Raw genomic sequence first — 15,008 nt, 5'->3', positions numbered from 1 at the left:
TCCCAGGAAGATCACGGGGCTGCTGGCTCGGGAAGGGAGGGGGGAGAGGCTTGTTTACTATTTTCCTGCTCCACCAAACTGTTGGCTCCACGGTGCCTGGGACTTTGATGAGAAAGAATGGACAATGTGCAGAGTCCCTTCCTATGACACCCAGGCCACCGCCACTTGGGAGGTCCTTTGGCCTAATGCAACCACAGCTAACTGCTCCCAACAGGAGGCTCTGTGGATCAGGCAGGGTCACAATTATACTTCTGCTAAAGGCAAGAGCTTTTTTTTTTTTTTTGAAAAAAAAAAAAAGGAAAAAAAAAGGGGAGAGAGAAAAAGAGAGCGAGAGGGGAGGGGGCTGGGCAAGCGGTTAAGTTAAAGCCTTTCAAATCCTCTGGGGAAGGAAACACGGAGAGCGGGGTTAGCAGGAACCGTTTCCAAGAGGCATGACCAAAATCAGGTTGTTTCCACCCAGAGGACAGTGACGGGGGATGCGGTGCGGGGCGCTCGGCGCGGGGGTCACCCCGAGCCCGGGGCTGTCACGCCAAATCACCCGTGGGGAGCAGCAGCCTCCCCCGCCGTCGGGCCGGGGGGTTTGGGGGGGTCTTCCCCCGGCGGGGGGACCTCGCTGGTGCCGGGCAGATGAGGTGTGCGGGGAGGAGGGGGCACCCCAGCCCCCGCCAGCCCTTCAACAGCCCCGCCGGCGCGGAGGGGGAGGAGGGCTCCGGGAGACCCCCGGCGCCTCGGCCTCCGATTCAGTCTCGGGGGGGGGGGCAATATTGTCCAAGGGTGGCGGGGGAAGGACGGTGGGGGGGGTCGGTACACGCTGTGTGTCTCGAAGAGAGGGGGGAGTTTCCCGGCGCTATTAAACCCCGTGCTTCTTGCAGCGGGGAGGAAAAGCCGGGGGAGAGGGGGGAAAGCCGGGGGGGCTCCCGACCTCCGCCGCTGCCCGGTGCCGGTGATGAGTTCGCACAGACCCGTTTCCCCCGCTCCCGGCGGTCCCAAAATCCACCCCCGCTGCGTTCCCCCCCCCCCGTCCCCCCAACTCCAGGGTCCCATCTCGTGTGTCCCCCCCCCCCCTGCAGCGTCTTGCCTGGAGCAGGGGGACCCCCCACCCTCCCGGTCGCCCCTGCCAGGCAGCGAGACCCGACCGCGGGAGGGGGGACGGGCTGCGGGGACCACCCCAGCCCCGGCCCTGCTGGCCGCCCCCCCGCCCCCCGACTTACCTGGACCAGGCTCTCTGCTCGGCGGCGTGCTCGCAGCGGGCCGGGGGCGAGGAGTGGGGGCCCGGGCCCCCCGGGTGGGGAAGAGCCTGGTCGTGGCTCTCTCCGCACCCCCGAGAGATCCGGCGGGAGGAAGGGAGAGGAAGGGGGAGCGGGAAAGCCTCTTCCCCCCCCCCCCCCCTTCTCTCCCCGTTTGAGCCGAAGTGACCCGCAGTATCTGGAGAAGGTTTTTGAAGACGTTTGGGAGGGAGGGAGAGAGTTTTCTGCTGAGAAACTCAATCTGCCATACAGTAGCGGCCGCGTCTGGGATCCGTCACCACTGACAGCACCGCAGGGCACAGACACGATCCTCCCGCAACTCCCCAAAATACCCTCCCCGCTCCCGAGGCGTCTGCCGGGCTGCACCGCGCTCCGCCGCCGGAAGGGGGAACGCGCCCCGGGCCCCGCCACGGCCCCGGCCCGAGGGGAGGGAAGGCAGAGAGGCCCCCCATCACCTCCCGGCCCCCCCTCCCGCCCCCCGGCCCCCCTGCCCCTTCCCCTCCCCGACCCCGGACCCCCGGCCGAGGGAGCGGGCGGGCGGCGATGTCCCGCTCGGATGGCGCAAAGGCCATAAATGTGAGCGCCAGCGCCGCCGGATTCCCGGGAATGACTTTAATGAATAATTTGGGAGACAGTTATGGCTCTAGGTAATTACTGCGCGGCTCTATGAAAACCAGATTTGGGAGGGAGGCGGTCAAGGCCGGGCCGTGCGCCTCGGCCCCCCCCTCCCCCCCCCCCCCCCCCCCCCGCCCCCTCCGGCTGTGGGATCCTCCTTCGGGCAGCGCTCCCGGCAAACCTGCCCCGGCCTGAGGCTTGGGGGGCAGGGAGGGGGGGAGAAAGCCAATATTATTGGTATTAGTATTATTTTTAATCTCTTCCGCCTCCTGTATTTTCTGGCAGGACATTTCATTGTCTTTTAGGCCAGTTTTAGAAAACTGCTACGGGTTTGCACGCGTATTTAGGTTTTTAAAAAGTTCATTCTACGCAGCTGTTTCAGCCTATAGCCACATATGGCATGCAAATAGGGACCCCTATAGGAGAATCGTCCTCTCTATTATCCCCACATGTTTGTTCAATATACGTGGCCGGGAAAACGACTCTACTGCTATACATTAAAATATAATTTTACATTTTTCTCCCGAGTGCTTTGGGCAACGCCGGAGCTCTTTCCTGCCTCGAACGGCCCTCACGGGTGGCAAATAAAGGGCTCGCGACGCGGTGCCCCGATCTCCATTGTCCCATCGCTGCCGCTCCCGGGCCCGCTCCCCCCGCCGTGCCCACCCCCGGCCCGGGGGGCTGCAAACCCCCCGCCCCCCCCTGGGAGACAGCCTCAGCTCCGCAGAAGAGCCCTCACCAGCCGGAGCTCTCCCCAGCCGTGGGATTTTTTATGTTCGGGTTTATTTCACGAGGGTTTGTTGGTTTTTGTTTTGTTTTGTTTTGTTTTGTTTTGTTTTGTTTTTCTCTCTTTACTTTTACTTTCTTTTTTCTCCCCCCCCCCCGCCCGGGCCCTGGGGTCGGTGGCTGCGGTGGGAAGCCGAGCGCACAGCATACCGTCTGCACTGATTCAGAAAGGAAATGTTCCTTTTCCTTTCGAGATTACAGATAGACACAGAGGAGCGTTGCGGTATCTTAGGGGGTTTATTTTATTTTATTCTGCTGGAACAAAGAAATGGAAGCGTAATTTTTTTTTGTCTATTTTTAGGGTCACGCGGGGCTTTTTTTTTTTTTTTTCCCCTCTCCTCCTGGCAAGCGTATTTTACCCCGAGAATGTAATCCTTTAGACAAATACTCTAACGTTATCTCTTTCCTCTGGAGACGAGATCAACCGCTTTCTCATCCCCCCCCCTCTCCCCCCCCTTTCCTGGTAGCAGCGCTGATCGCAGCCCGTAGCCGGACAAGTGTCAACCGCCCGACAGCCGGCGGAGGCTCAAGTTGTATTTATTCAATTATTAATTTTTTTTTTTCTCCCTGGGAAAAGAAAAAAAAAAGTGGTACGAAACGTACAAAATCATAAATTAAAAGGTTTGTGAGAATAAACGTGGCAAGCGCGGGCCTGGGTCCCGCTGAGCCGGGGCTACCACGCTGGCTGTGCGGCCGGCCCCGGCTCGCAATTAGAGGCGATTCATTAGGATTTAATAGCAGGTGCAAAGCCACCCCCCCCGCCAGCAGTACTGTCCCGCAGGTCCCCCCCCCCGCAAGCCCCCGACCCCCTAGAGCCCTGAGCCCCGCTTTGGGCAGAGCCGGTCCCCGCCACCCTCCGCCCGGCGCCTTTCTCCCTGCCAAGGCAGAAGGTGGGGAAAAAAAAAAAAAAAAAAAACCAAAGTATCCTGGCTCGGGATTTATTTTGGAAGAGCGAATGCGGCGGGAGGAATGGGGCTGAGATAAAGGCAGCGCCGGGCCGGGCGGGAGCGGGGAGAAGACGGGGAGGGGGGGGGGGAGGGCGGTAAAGCACCGCTGCTGCTTTCCCCGGGTCCCAAACAGCCAAATAAACAAACAGCCCCGGCGGCAAAGTCCAGAGGAGCCCGAGAGAGATGGGGGGAGCTCCTCCGGTGGGGGTGCGGGGCCGGGGAGAGGCGCCCCCCCTCCCGCCGCAGCCGCATCCCGGCGGGCCGGGGCTCGGCCCCCGCCGGCGCGGTGACACCCAAGCGCGGGGCAGGATGGCTCCGAGCCGTCTGATCTGACGTCAGCAGGGCTCTAGCTGCGAGATAGAGGGAGCAGAGCCCTAATCATTCCCAGATGTCTCTAATAGCAGATATAAAGACTTATATCGTGTCTGAGAATAAATTTGTAATCAATGCTCTACAATCGGATCATCAAAGCAGCGACATTTCTAGAGGAAAACAGGGGGAGCGTGGGGGGGAACTGGGGAAGAGGGAGACACACACCACGCCGGTCTGGAAGGGGGAGAGGGGGCCGCAGCCATTCCCGAAGCCGGCCCCGCTTTGCTAGAATTTATGTGAATATATAATTCAGATAACAGCTCCGCTTTAATCTCCACTGTACGGGACGAGCTGCAACAGCTGAACCGTAATTGGCCAATTAGAAATAGAAAAGACCGGAGCTCGTTTGTGAAGGCACATATTTCGTGGCCCACGAAATAATAATAAAAAAAATAATAACCCCAAATTAAAAAAATATAAAACATTGATAAGCCCCTGGTTACAGCAGAGGGGATTATGCCTGCAGGCGTGCGGAATGCGTTTCCTTCCCATCGCTGCTGGGCGGTTTCTTCGGGGTGTGTTTGTGAGTCGCTGGGCGAGAAAAAAGGAGGATTAAGGTTAAGTTTTTCGAGCGCAGAAGGAGGATATTTTGCTTAGAGGCGATTCTCCAGGCGGCGGGACTACTCGCCGCCCCCACCCCCACCCCCGGCCCCGCCGCGCATCCCCCGCGGGATCTGCATCCCTCGACCCCCCTTTTTGATTTTTTATTTTTTTACAAAAACAGAGAGGTTTGGTCGGGGGTGGGGGGGGTTGGGGGTGCGAGATGATCCGGTTTATCAGCTGGGCAAGGAAAAGCAAACAAGGCACTGGGCTGGGGGAGTGCTGGTGTGCTCTCCGAGTGCGATAAACAAAGACATGGCTTTGGTCTGGTTGTTGTGACCCCCCAACCTCCCCGCTGCCAGCGGGGGCGGCAGGAGCTTTGCGGGACATCCCCCCCACTCCCCCCATGGGACGTCTACCTGCGCTTGGGCCGGGTCTCCGCGGGAGCCGGTTCCTTGGGAAGGCGGGCAGGGATGCGGCCCTGGACCTGGAGAGAGAGCCAGCGTGGTTTAAATGGAGATAATTTAAGTAAGGGTTTAAAATACGAACCCGAATTTTGTCGTGGGAAAGGTGGGGAACCTTGCGCTTAAGCTGGAATTGCCGAAAATACCTAGATTTTACATTTTTAAATGTAAAGAGGAGCTCGTTTGGGTTTGGGGTTTTTTTTGTTTGTTTGTTTTTTCTTTTTCCCCGTTGACGATCCCGAGGGATGTCAGGGTATTTCCCAGCGCTGGGTGCCCGCCGCTCGCCGCGGGGAGCAGAAAAGCCCCCGGCCCGGCACCGGGAGCCCGGGGAAGGGGTGGGCAGACGGGGCGGTGGGGAACTGCGGGGACTGAAGACTGAAGGGAGGGAAGGCACATCGCCCTGGGGAAGCGGCCGAACGGGCTAAAAAGAGCCCGAGCCGGGCTGCGGCAGTTTGCAGTCCAAAAAAAAAAGATGATGATGATGATAATAATAATAATAATAATAATGCTAAAAATAAAAATATAATGCTCGCCGTGGCGGGCTGGAATCGTGCAACCCAGGAGAGTTTTGAGAACCACAATGTTAATATTAAGTTCACCGTCGCTCATTGTAAATCTTATATATATCCCCCCCCCCGCCCCGCAAATCCCTTGCCTTGTTCGCTCTTTCTTCCTTGACGTAAAATTACCTGCTACACCATCACTCAGGGCAAAGCCCCCCGGCCTTGCTCGCCCCCCCCCGGCCCGGCTGCCCCGCAGAGCCCCCGCACCTCCGCCCGGGGCGGGCAGCGTGTCCGCTCCCCGTTGGCAGCCGGTCTCCTGCCTGGAGAACACCACCACAAGGAATTCTTCCCTATCCAGCCCGACTGCCGGTTTCTGTTCAACACTCACGGGGCTGGCGAGATCCCTCCCTCTACCCCTCCTTTCACTCAGCCACTTGGTTAAAAATAAACTTAGCAGCCATCTTTATAATTTAGTTTACTTCCGAATATTTTAAATATTATGAAAAAAAAAAAAAGCCATAAACAACGCTGTTATTCAAAACATTTTGAGGTATAAAACATAAAAAGATTTGGGTTTTCTTTTTTTCCTTTTTCTTTTTTTTTTTTTTTTGGTTTTGTAAAAAACACACACAGTGGTTTATTGAGTACTTACAACGTTTACACCTTCAATATTAATTAGATTCCACTTTTTCCCTTACGGACGGAAGTGCACATAACCAATAACTGTTGAAAACATCTTCAAATACTGAACGACCACAACAAAATTACAACACTAAATACCGAGTCAACCGAAACATCGGTGCAACTGCTTCTGTTGAAATATAACTTTATAATCCCATGAATATTTATATCCAAAAGGCCAAGTATTAAAGATACACTTCACATACACACTAATGCCAGGGAGGGATTGTTTGGTGGTTGTTTTTTTTTTTTTTTTTTTCTCCTTTTCTACGGTTCTGTTTTCCCCGTGTGTTTTATACAGAGCAAATAACATTCACGAAACTATTAGAGACGATACCCCTTACCAAGCCGGAGTTTCCTCTTCATATATGGAATGCTTTTTTTCCCTCTCCTTCAAATATCCACATGGGGGCTTTTTTAGGGGGGGGGGGGTGGGGTAGGGTCGGGGGAGAAATTGCACATAAATAAACCGGAGGATTCCAAACACAAAGAGTCCCGGGAGGAGAGCTGGCTGCCGGGCCGGAGCGGCCGGTCCCCCCGTCCTGCCGTGCTCACTGCTTGAGCTCCAGCGCCCAGACGTGCTGCGGCCAGCCAGTCCTCCCTTTGGTTTTCTTATCCGTGCTGCTAACTGTGCTTTTCAAGATTTCGTTCTGGGGAGACAGGAGGCGACGGGGGAGGGAGAGAAACAGGAGTGGGAAGAAGAGAAAAAAAAAAATAAAAAAAAATTAGAGGTATTCCTCCCTTCTCTGGGTCGGCCCTGCGCTGCAACCGGCGAGGGGACACGGGGAGGGGATGGGGGAGCCGGGGATGCTGAGGGACACGGGTGCGGGGCAAAGCACCGACATCTGCGGGAGCATCGCGGCGGGGCGCGCCGCGGGGCCTGCGCGGAGCTCACCGCCGGGAAAAGTCAAAAAAACCCAAAACCAAAACAACCCAACCAACCAAACAAATAAACAAACAAACCCAAACCCCAAACAAACAAACCAAACCCAAAACGGCGAAGCTCAGGAAAGACCCGCGCCGCCGCGCCGCGGCCTGCCGGGGGTCCGCCGCCGCGTTGCCGTTACCGGCTCGGTGCTGAGGGCAGCGGAGGCGCGTCTCCGACGGGTCGGGGGCCGGGAGAAGCCCAAGCCCCGCAGCGGACACCCCCCACCCCCGGGCAGCCGCGTCCCCCCCCCGACATCCCCGGCCCCGCCGAGCAGCCTCCCCCGCTCCGCACCACCCCCCGCCGCCCCCCGGCACTGACCAGCTCTTTCTTCCTCTTCTCCTCCTTCACGTCTGTCTTCTTGATCTCTGCCTTGAAGGCCTCCGCCTCCCCGTTCTGGTCGTCCTTGGCCAGCAGGTCCATGAGGTAGGCGATGTAGCTGGTGGCCAGGCGGAGGGTCTTGATCTTGGAGAGCTTGGTGTCGGCGGGCACGTTGGGGATGCACTCGCGGAGCTCGGCGAAGGCGCTGTTGATGCTCTGAGTCCTGCGCCGTTCCTTACGGTTCGCCGTACCCCGCCGCTTCACCGGCCGGGGCCCCCCCAGCCCGGGCGGGCCGTTCCCGGGCGGTACCCCCCCGTAATGGGAGTGGTCCATGCCCGGCGCCCCGTTGGCGTACTCGGGGCTGTAGGACAGAGCCATGCTGTAGTCGGGGGGGGACATCTCCGGGTGGCTGCTGATGAGCCAGCCGTGGAAGTAGGGGTTCTCCTCGTGGCCGCAGCGGCTGGCGGCGGCGGCGGCGGCGGCAGCGGCGGCGGCGAAGGGGTAGCCCTCATGGTGCACCACCGGGTGGTGGGGGAAGCCGCCCACCAGACTCATCCCCGCTCCCTAGCGCGCCCCACCCCGCCCCCCCGGCCCCCAAAACAAAGGGTTTCCTCCTCCCCCCCCCGCCCCCCCCCCCCCACCGGGGAGATGCTCCCCGCCGCTCGCTCCTAGCGCTGCCCCGCCGCCCGCCGCTCCGCCATCGGGCGCTGCTTCACGGTCCCCGCGGGTGCCCGAGCGGTCCCCCCTCCCCAGGCGCCGCCGCCGCCGCTCATGCGTTGTGCCTCCTCCTTCTCCCTCCTCCTCCTCCTCGCCCGGGGCCGGGCGCTCACAGAGAGAGAGAAAAAAAGAAAAAAAGAAAAAAAAAAAAAAGAGCAACCAGGAAAAAAAAAGAAAAAAGAAGAAAAAAAGCTACGGAGAGAAGTCGACCAAAACAAGACGGCTTGGCTTCCCAGCCCGGGGTCTTCCTCGCCTCTGGCTTCCCGCCGCTCTCGCCAAGTCCGCCGCGGCCCGGCCGGCTGGTACTTACAGGCGGCCCCCCCGCTCCATGCGCCCCCGGCCCGGGGCTCCGCTCTGCCCGCCGGCGGGGGCCGTCAGGGCATCCCTGCCCGCCGCTCCGGGGGGGTCCGCGCCCCGGCGCTGCTCCGGGGCATCGGCGGGGCTCGGCCGGGCGGCGGCGGCGGGCGGCGGCGGGGCTCGGGGCGGCGCGGGGCGCTGGCGGGGCTCCCCCGCACCACCTCCATGTACAGCTACATCTTTAGGGCCGCTCGGGTTAATATATGTCGTCAGAAGCGGCGGCCGCCAATGGCGGCGGCGGGGGCGGGGCCCGCCGCCCTCCGCAATAAAACTTTTTGATGTTCGCCCTGCTAATTGCCGAGCTCCTCTTTTAGGATTGGCTGCCCCTCCGCATCCATAATGTAATTAAAACAAGGGGGGAAAAATTATCATGGAGGCAGAGGTTAATGCAAGTGTTTAGCAGATGCCTTACTGTAAAATCTGCATTAAAAAAAAAAAAAAAAGAAAGAAAACAACAAAACAAAACAAAAAAACCCAACCAAAAACCCAACAAAGTCATTAAAACTTAAATATCGGATAATCTCAAACCAGGTACGGTATGGATCCGAGGAATTTCTTGGCAAAAAAAGAAAATGTCTATGTGAGAGCTCCAGACGCTCCGAGGTCGCTTTTGCGAAGCGCTTTGTGCCGGTCGCGTAGAGGAACGGATAAAACCGGTCTCGGAGGGGACGGCACCGGCGGCCCGGTGTGGGAGGCATGCCCCGGCGGCGCGTACTGGGGCTGCTGGTTCGTAGACACAGAGAGAGCCATCGGCGGCTCCCCTGAGCAGGGAGACGGAGCTCCTCCGCCCCGTCTGTCACCCAAAGGCTGGCGACCCGAGTCACCCAAAGGCTGGCCCCGGCTCCGGGCGGCTCCGGGGGAGCGGAGAGCTCGGCCGGGAAGGGGGGGTTTCTTCCCGAAAGAATTGCTGTGGGACACTAACAATAAACCCGACTCTAACTCGTTCTTTTCCAGCCCGCCGCCTGCGCCTCCGCACCTCGGCCAGCGTTCGCCCGGATGGCTTGTGCTCCTCAAGTCCCTTTCGTGCTCGTTTAACTGCTCTGATCGGTAAGTAACCGAATATTTTTTACAGCATGTTCAGAGCTTATTTTCTAGCTTTTACTAACAAATACATAAATATTTCGCCGCATTCCTGCTTCTGCAATAAAAAGGAAAAAAAAAAAAAAGAAAAACAGAAAAAAGAAAAGAAAAGAGCAGCATCTGCGGAGAGCAGGTTTAGTTATCGAAGGGGAATCGTGAAATGTTTGTTTAACGGCCAGGCCAGGAGGAAATCTCCCGTAGCTATTGAGGTGTTTTGCTGGGGTAAGCTTGAAGACATTACAAAAGGAGAATGGATCTCAAGCTGTAATTCACGGATAACTTGGAGGCGAGGCGAATTGTTGTCATCTTTAAATGGAGCCGAGCGCTACCAAATAGCTGCGAAATATCAAATACCCACCCTTACGTGTGTCGGCTGCCGGCTGGGCTGATTCGGCGTATATTACAATGCGATCCTACAATATAGGCAGTGTGGAAAACTGTGTCAACAGGAGCTGAGAGGTCATAAATTAAAGAAAGAGAAAGATAGAGATGGAGGAGGCTGCGAAAGGAGGCGGCAAGAACCGCCGGCCCCGTTTGTGCCGCAGCTCCGTGCGCTCTCCGGCCCTGCTGCAGGGGATGCCTGGGGAGGGGGGAAAAGGGGCGAAAAAGCCCCTCTGGTGGGGGGGAACCGGCTGGGGAGAGGAGGCGAGCTGAGCCCGGGCGGCCCCGGCTGCCGCCCTGCTCGCCCCCGGAGCTACCGCCGGGGGCTTGCGGGGGGCCCGGGGGTTTGGCGGGCGGTTCTGGGGGCTCCCGGCGGGGAGAGCTGTGCGGGGAGGGGGCAGGCTGGGCGGAGGGCGCCGCCCGGCGAGGAGCAGCCCGCTGCGGGACTCGGGGAGCGGGGAAATAGCGAGGGCGAAGGCGGGCGCCGGCCCCGCGTCTGGGCAGGACGGGGAGTGCGGGGCTGGAAGCGGGCGGGGGACCCGCACGGGGGACAGGGACGTGCGTGTGTATGGGTCTGTACACGTACCCGTGTGCGTCGGGGTGTACACTGAGTAGGAAAGCGAAAAACCAGCCCAGATGTAGAACTGATGTGCGCACACACACATCTTATACGTGCACACACATGCTTGTACTAAAACGGCTGGTGGGCATCTGCATCTGTATCTGCGCGGGCACACACATATATACTGTATTATCCCGGGGAAATACGGTGTCTGCAGTGGGGATTTTTAGGTTTCCGAAGGGCAGGGGGGCGGGCAGGGCCGTGGGGCCGCCGGGCAGCGTGGGGTGCGGTGGCTGCGAACCCACCCGGCGGCTCCGGCAGCGGCTCCCCGCCGCTCCTTTGCTGCGGTCTTTTCCTCGGTGCGAAGAAGAAGCGGGCATTGTCAAGGCCGGAAAGGTATATTGGCTTGCAAATAGGGTTGTGTTTCTTTGCACTCTCCTTATTTGTGTAGGAGCTTTCCAATATACCACAGGCTGCTTTGCAACGGTGACAGTCCCTGTGGCAAGCCACGACGGTCACTCCGATAACATCTCCAATGATGAAGGAAACGGAAAACATGAGGCAGAGAAAAAGTAATAAAAGATACAGGAGATATCGATCAGAACACCAGTCTCCAAAGCTAGCATCATTATTGCTTAATTAGCTTTGGAGAAAGAGGGTCTCTAGATAAAGCACCCAGCAGGATCTTTTAGATATATTTTCCTCCTATCCCCCAGCAGTTGTTTACGTGTTTTGTAAAGCGAGTTTTAGAGCAAATGCAGCTCTTGTGTCCTCCCTCAGCTTTTAACTCCTCAGGCTGCCCGATGAGGGGTTGTAGCCTTTTCTGTTTGATCGAGGCGTCGGAAGCCGCTGCAGCCCAAAGTACCTTTGCCAAGACTCGGCTTAGAGTCCGGTAAAAAGCACCAGCGTTTTGCCGATCTTCCATTTTTGTTGATTTGATTGGATTTTTTTTTCGTGCACAAATAATTTGCTCAACAAAAAAAAAAAAAAAAGAAAGAAAGGAGAAAGAGAGAAAGAAAGGAAGAAAGGAGGAAAGGAAGAAAGGAAGAAAGAAAGAAAGAAGAAAGCTCTAGCCTTGTGTCACTTATTTCCCTGCCAAAATGGTTGCATGTTAGGCGGCGATTTATCTGGGCTCTGCTGCCAGACAGGACTTTCCTAGCTCGCTGTAATTAAGAAATTTTGGTGGCGACTGTCGAGGCTGGTTTTCCCTTTCCTGCCATCCCCTCTTTTTTTAATATAACTTTATTTTGTCGGGGGTGTGGGGGGAGGCTCTATCGTTGCCTTTGCCCCGCGGTGGTCGCCTCTCCATTCCGGCAGCCCTCCGCGGCGCTGAGCGGGAGGAAGGGGCTGCCCTCGCCCCCGGTGGGTGCCCGGGGGGCGGCGAGTGGCGACCGGGGGGCTTATCGCCAGGTCACTCCTCTCCTCCGGGCCATGGGTGGGTGGGTGGGGGGGATCTGGGGATAACAAAACAATAGAGCTGTGCACCCTCCCCAGCCCGGGCTCGTGTCAATTCAGCTAAATTGCGAATGAAGCTAATTTCTCCGACTCAGACGAAGGCGTATGGGACCGGGGAAGAGGTGCGGAGGCTGAGGGGGTGGGAAACCCGCATCTGCTCGGGGGGACTGGCTGGGCGAGCTGCGGGCACGCCGGGCCGGGCGCTTGAATGAGCAAGGCCCGGGGCAGAAAAGCGCCCGGTCGGCGCCGGAGCAGCCAGTCCTTCGTTCCTTTGCTCCTTTTCTGCACCTTCTCGCCCGGTACCGGTGAGGCGATGTTGGGGGGCGAGCAGCCCCCCGGGGCAGGGCAGCGGCGGCGGGGCCCGTACGGAGCGCAGCCCCGCGCCGGGGTCCCCCCTTTCGGCTTTAGATTTTGCATGAAGGCAAGCAAATCAGCAGACCCGCAAAAGCACCCCAAGGGCACCCCAAGGTCGTCGCACCTGAGGCCGGACAGCCCCGCCCGACGGCTCCCAAAGTCCCGGGGTGCGCGGCCGGGGGTCGGGGGCTGCGGGGTGCCCTCTTCTCGCCCCCCGCATCGCCCCGCCGCCCGCTGCGCCGCTGGAAAAGCCGGGGCGCGCTTGGATTTATAGAGAGCATGATGTCACTGACCCGGGCCCAAAGGCATGGGGAAGGGGCACCCCTCTGGGGCGGGTTTGGGGGCGCCCAAGCAGCCCGTGTCCCAAGGGGATGCGACCCCCCCGGGCTACGGCGGAGGAGTTGGCGGCAGAACGCAAAGCCGCACGAAAACGGCTTTTTGTAAAGAGACAGGGGAGAAATATCATTTGAAGGCCAACCTGTCAGGGCGGGTTAATGGAAAGGACTGGTGCGTAATGGGCCCGCCCGTGCCCGCCGTGCGGCTCCCACGGCCCGCACCTCCGCGGCCAGGGCAGAGGGCAGGATCGGGCCCAGCAGGCCCGAATTAATTGCTGCCGTTGGAGGTGGAGGAACCCTGGTTTACGTTACTATTATCGGTAACGAACGCCCACATATTTCAGACATTATAATCTGGCGGCCGTTGTGTACACACACACACATAAAGAAAAAAAAAAAATAAGAAAAAAAAAAGGCGAAAAACCCAAGACAGTGACCGTCCCGTAAGGCGCGATGATTGGCGGTGAGCGCGGGACCCGACGCGTTTTACCGCTGCATGTGTAAGCAATTATTCGAGGATTGCTTATATTTGTGACCGAGGATCCAGAGCCGCATTTAGAGCCTGGACAGGAATCACGGAAAGCAAAGAAAAACACAACGAACTCCGCTCAACCCCCCTTCTTTGTCAGAAGAACAATGATCAAGACCTTATAAAATTCTGCAGTGAAGGCACAGGGTGTCTGTATTACGTTTGTTGTATGTCTATCCTATACATACACATGTATGAACACGCACGTGCATGTATACAGACACGCACACGTGTTTTTTTCACGTAGTGCTGTTTGCATTCCTGGGAAAGAGCATCTTAAGCCGCTCTTGAGCTCGGCGCTAATGAAATGTAGTTGCCTTCATTAATAAATACGTGGTCCTGCAGCATCAGGGGTCGGAGGAAGCGGAGGTTAGGTCAGGCTGGCATCGTTTGGGGTTTAGGCTAACAAAAAATCAACAGTCCTATTGTCATTCTCCATGGAAAGTCTCCATTTAACAAGGCTGGGGTTGAAGCAGCGTTCATAGATCAAAGGCAACCTCGCTTGGCTTTAAAAAAAAAAAAAAAAAGGAAAAAAAAAGAAAAGATCCCTCTGGAGTAGTGACAATTAACTGCAATTTGGCCCTAACCGCACGCCCCTAACGCGGGTGTCCCGCCGTCAGTGCCCCCCCGCCGGGTGCTGCCCCCCCCCCTCTCATCCCGGTGCCGGGCAGGGGGTCGCCGCACCCCCCGGCCGGATCCCGCCAGCGCCGGCCCCGCACTTGTCCGCAGCATCAGCCCGCACCGCGGTTCCTACGCGCGTATCGCGGTGTAACCGATCCGGCCGAGCGAGGTCTTTTTGGTAATTTGGATACACCGAGTCTCCAGTTAATGACATATAATCAGCCTGTAGGTCACTTGGTCATTCTCTTATTACAAACCCCTCCTGCTCTCTCTGATCTCCTTTCAAACTGAATTTCACACAAACAAATAAAGCAAGACAGGGACAAGTCCCTAAAATTCAAGAGCGAAATATTGGAGGATTGCTCGTGGGGAACTATAAACATTTTTTAAAAGAAAAACCGAAAAGATAGGAAAGAACATCTTATCGAGAAAGAGAGCATTGTGTACAAAACACGGAGGGAAAAACGGTCTGGCTTCTGTTAGAAATGACATAAAATTAAAATAAAAATAATTACAAACAGAAATGGCATAACATAAACAGAAGGGAGGAGGCTTTACTAGAAATGCGCGGCCGTACTGTAATTTGTTCTTACAGATGATACAGCCGATCCGTGCATACGCAAAATGTTTATTTGCTTCACTTTAGTCGGGGCGAAAAAAGAAAAATAAATATATATATATATGTCTTTTCTCTTCAGGAAAGTAACTGAAGAAGCCGGGAAATGGAGAACTGAGTGTCGTGTACCTCCTCAGACCTGCCGGGGAACGGAGCCGCGGCCAAAACGTTGGGTGTAAATGCGACAACAAAAATAAATATTTTACATCACCGCGCAGAACATATTTCACTAAGTCAACACTTTGTTTTTCTGCTTTTCATTTTTCTTCCCCCTAGGAAGAGACAATGCTCCCTTTTTATTAGGTATTCCCTCGCAGATTATTTTGATCTCCGTCCAGGTGTGTATGTGTGTACATCGCGCTATACATAGGCCCGCGGGAGAGCGGGGCAGGGGGCTGCGTGGGCGCGTACGCGGGGCGCGGAGGTGCGGGCTGCGAGCCCCGGGGCTCGCCCAAAGCTTGCCCCGTGGTTTTTTTTTTTTTTTTCGGAACTCGAGTGGATTTATCACGGGGCGGGGGAGGGAGGGGGCAGATTCCACTACCCCTCACGTTGGGGGAAGTGACCTGGAAGAGGCTGCAGCCCTCCCTCAGGCCTTAGCCC

The 15,008-nt window shown here is 57.2% G+C and overlaps 1 protein-coding gene and 1 long non-coding RNA gene across 2 annotated transcripts; one reads left to right on the top strand and one right to left on the bottom strand.

Moving 5' to 3' along the window:
- Window positions 1-5,942: 5,942 nt before the first annotated feature.
- On the bottom strand, window positions 5,943-7,956 carry HAND2 (heart and neural crest derivatives expressed 2; the record flags this gene model as incomplete). The annotated part of the gene is made up of 2 exons (XM_082482370.1): window positions 5,943-6,805; window positions 7,402-7,956. The coding sequence occupies 2 exons, from the start codon at window positions 7,954-7,956 to the stop codon at window positions 6,707-6,709; spliced, it is 654 nt and encodes a 217-aa protein (XP_082338496.1). The 3' UTR covers window positions 5,943-6,706.
- An 869-nt stretch (window positions 7,957-8,825) lies between these two features.
- LOC309671175 lies at window positions 8,826-14,623 on the top strand. The gene is made up of 3 exons (XR_014269113.1): window positions 8,826-9,006; window positions 9,430-9,522; window positions 14,491-14,623. It is a non-coding gene; the product is annotated as an uncharacterized lncRNA (long non-coding RNA).
- The last annotated feature ends 385 nt before the right edge of the window (window positions 14,624-15,008 follow it).

Source organism: Vanellus vanellus (assembly GCF_965231255.1).
Source record: "Vanellus vanellus genome assembly, chromosome: 4".
Classification (NCBI taxonomy): Eukaryota; Metazoa; Chordata; class Aves; order Charadriiformes; family Charadriidae; genus Vanellus; species Vanellus vanellus.
Note: the sequence above shows the minus strand (reverse complement) of the source record. Positions and strands in the feature narration are given on the sequence as shown.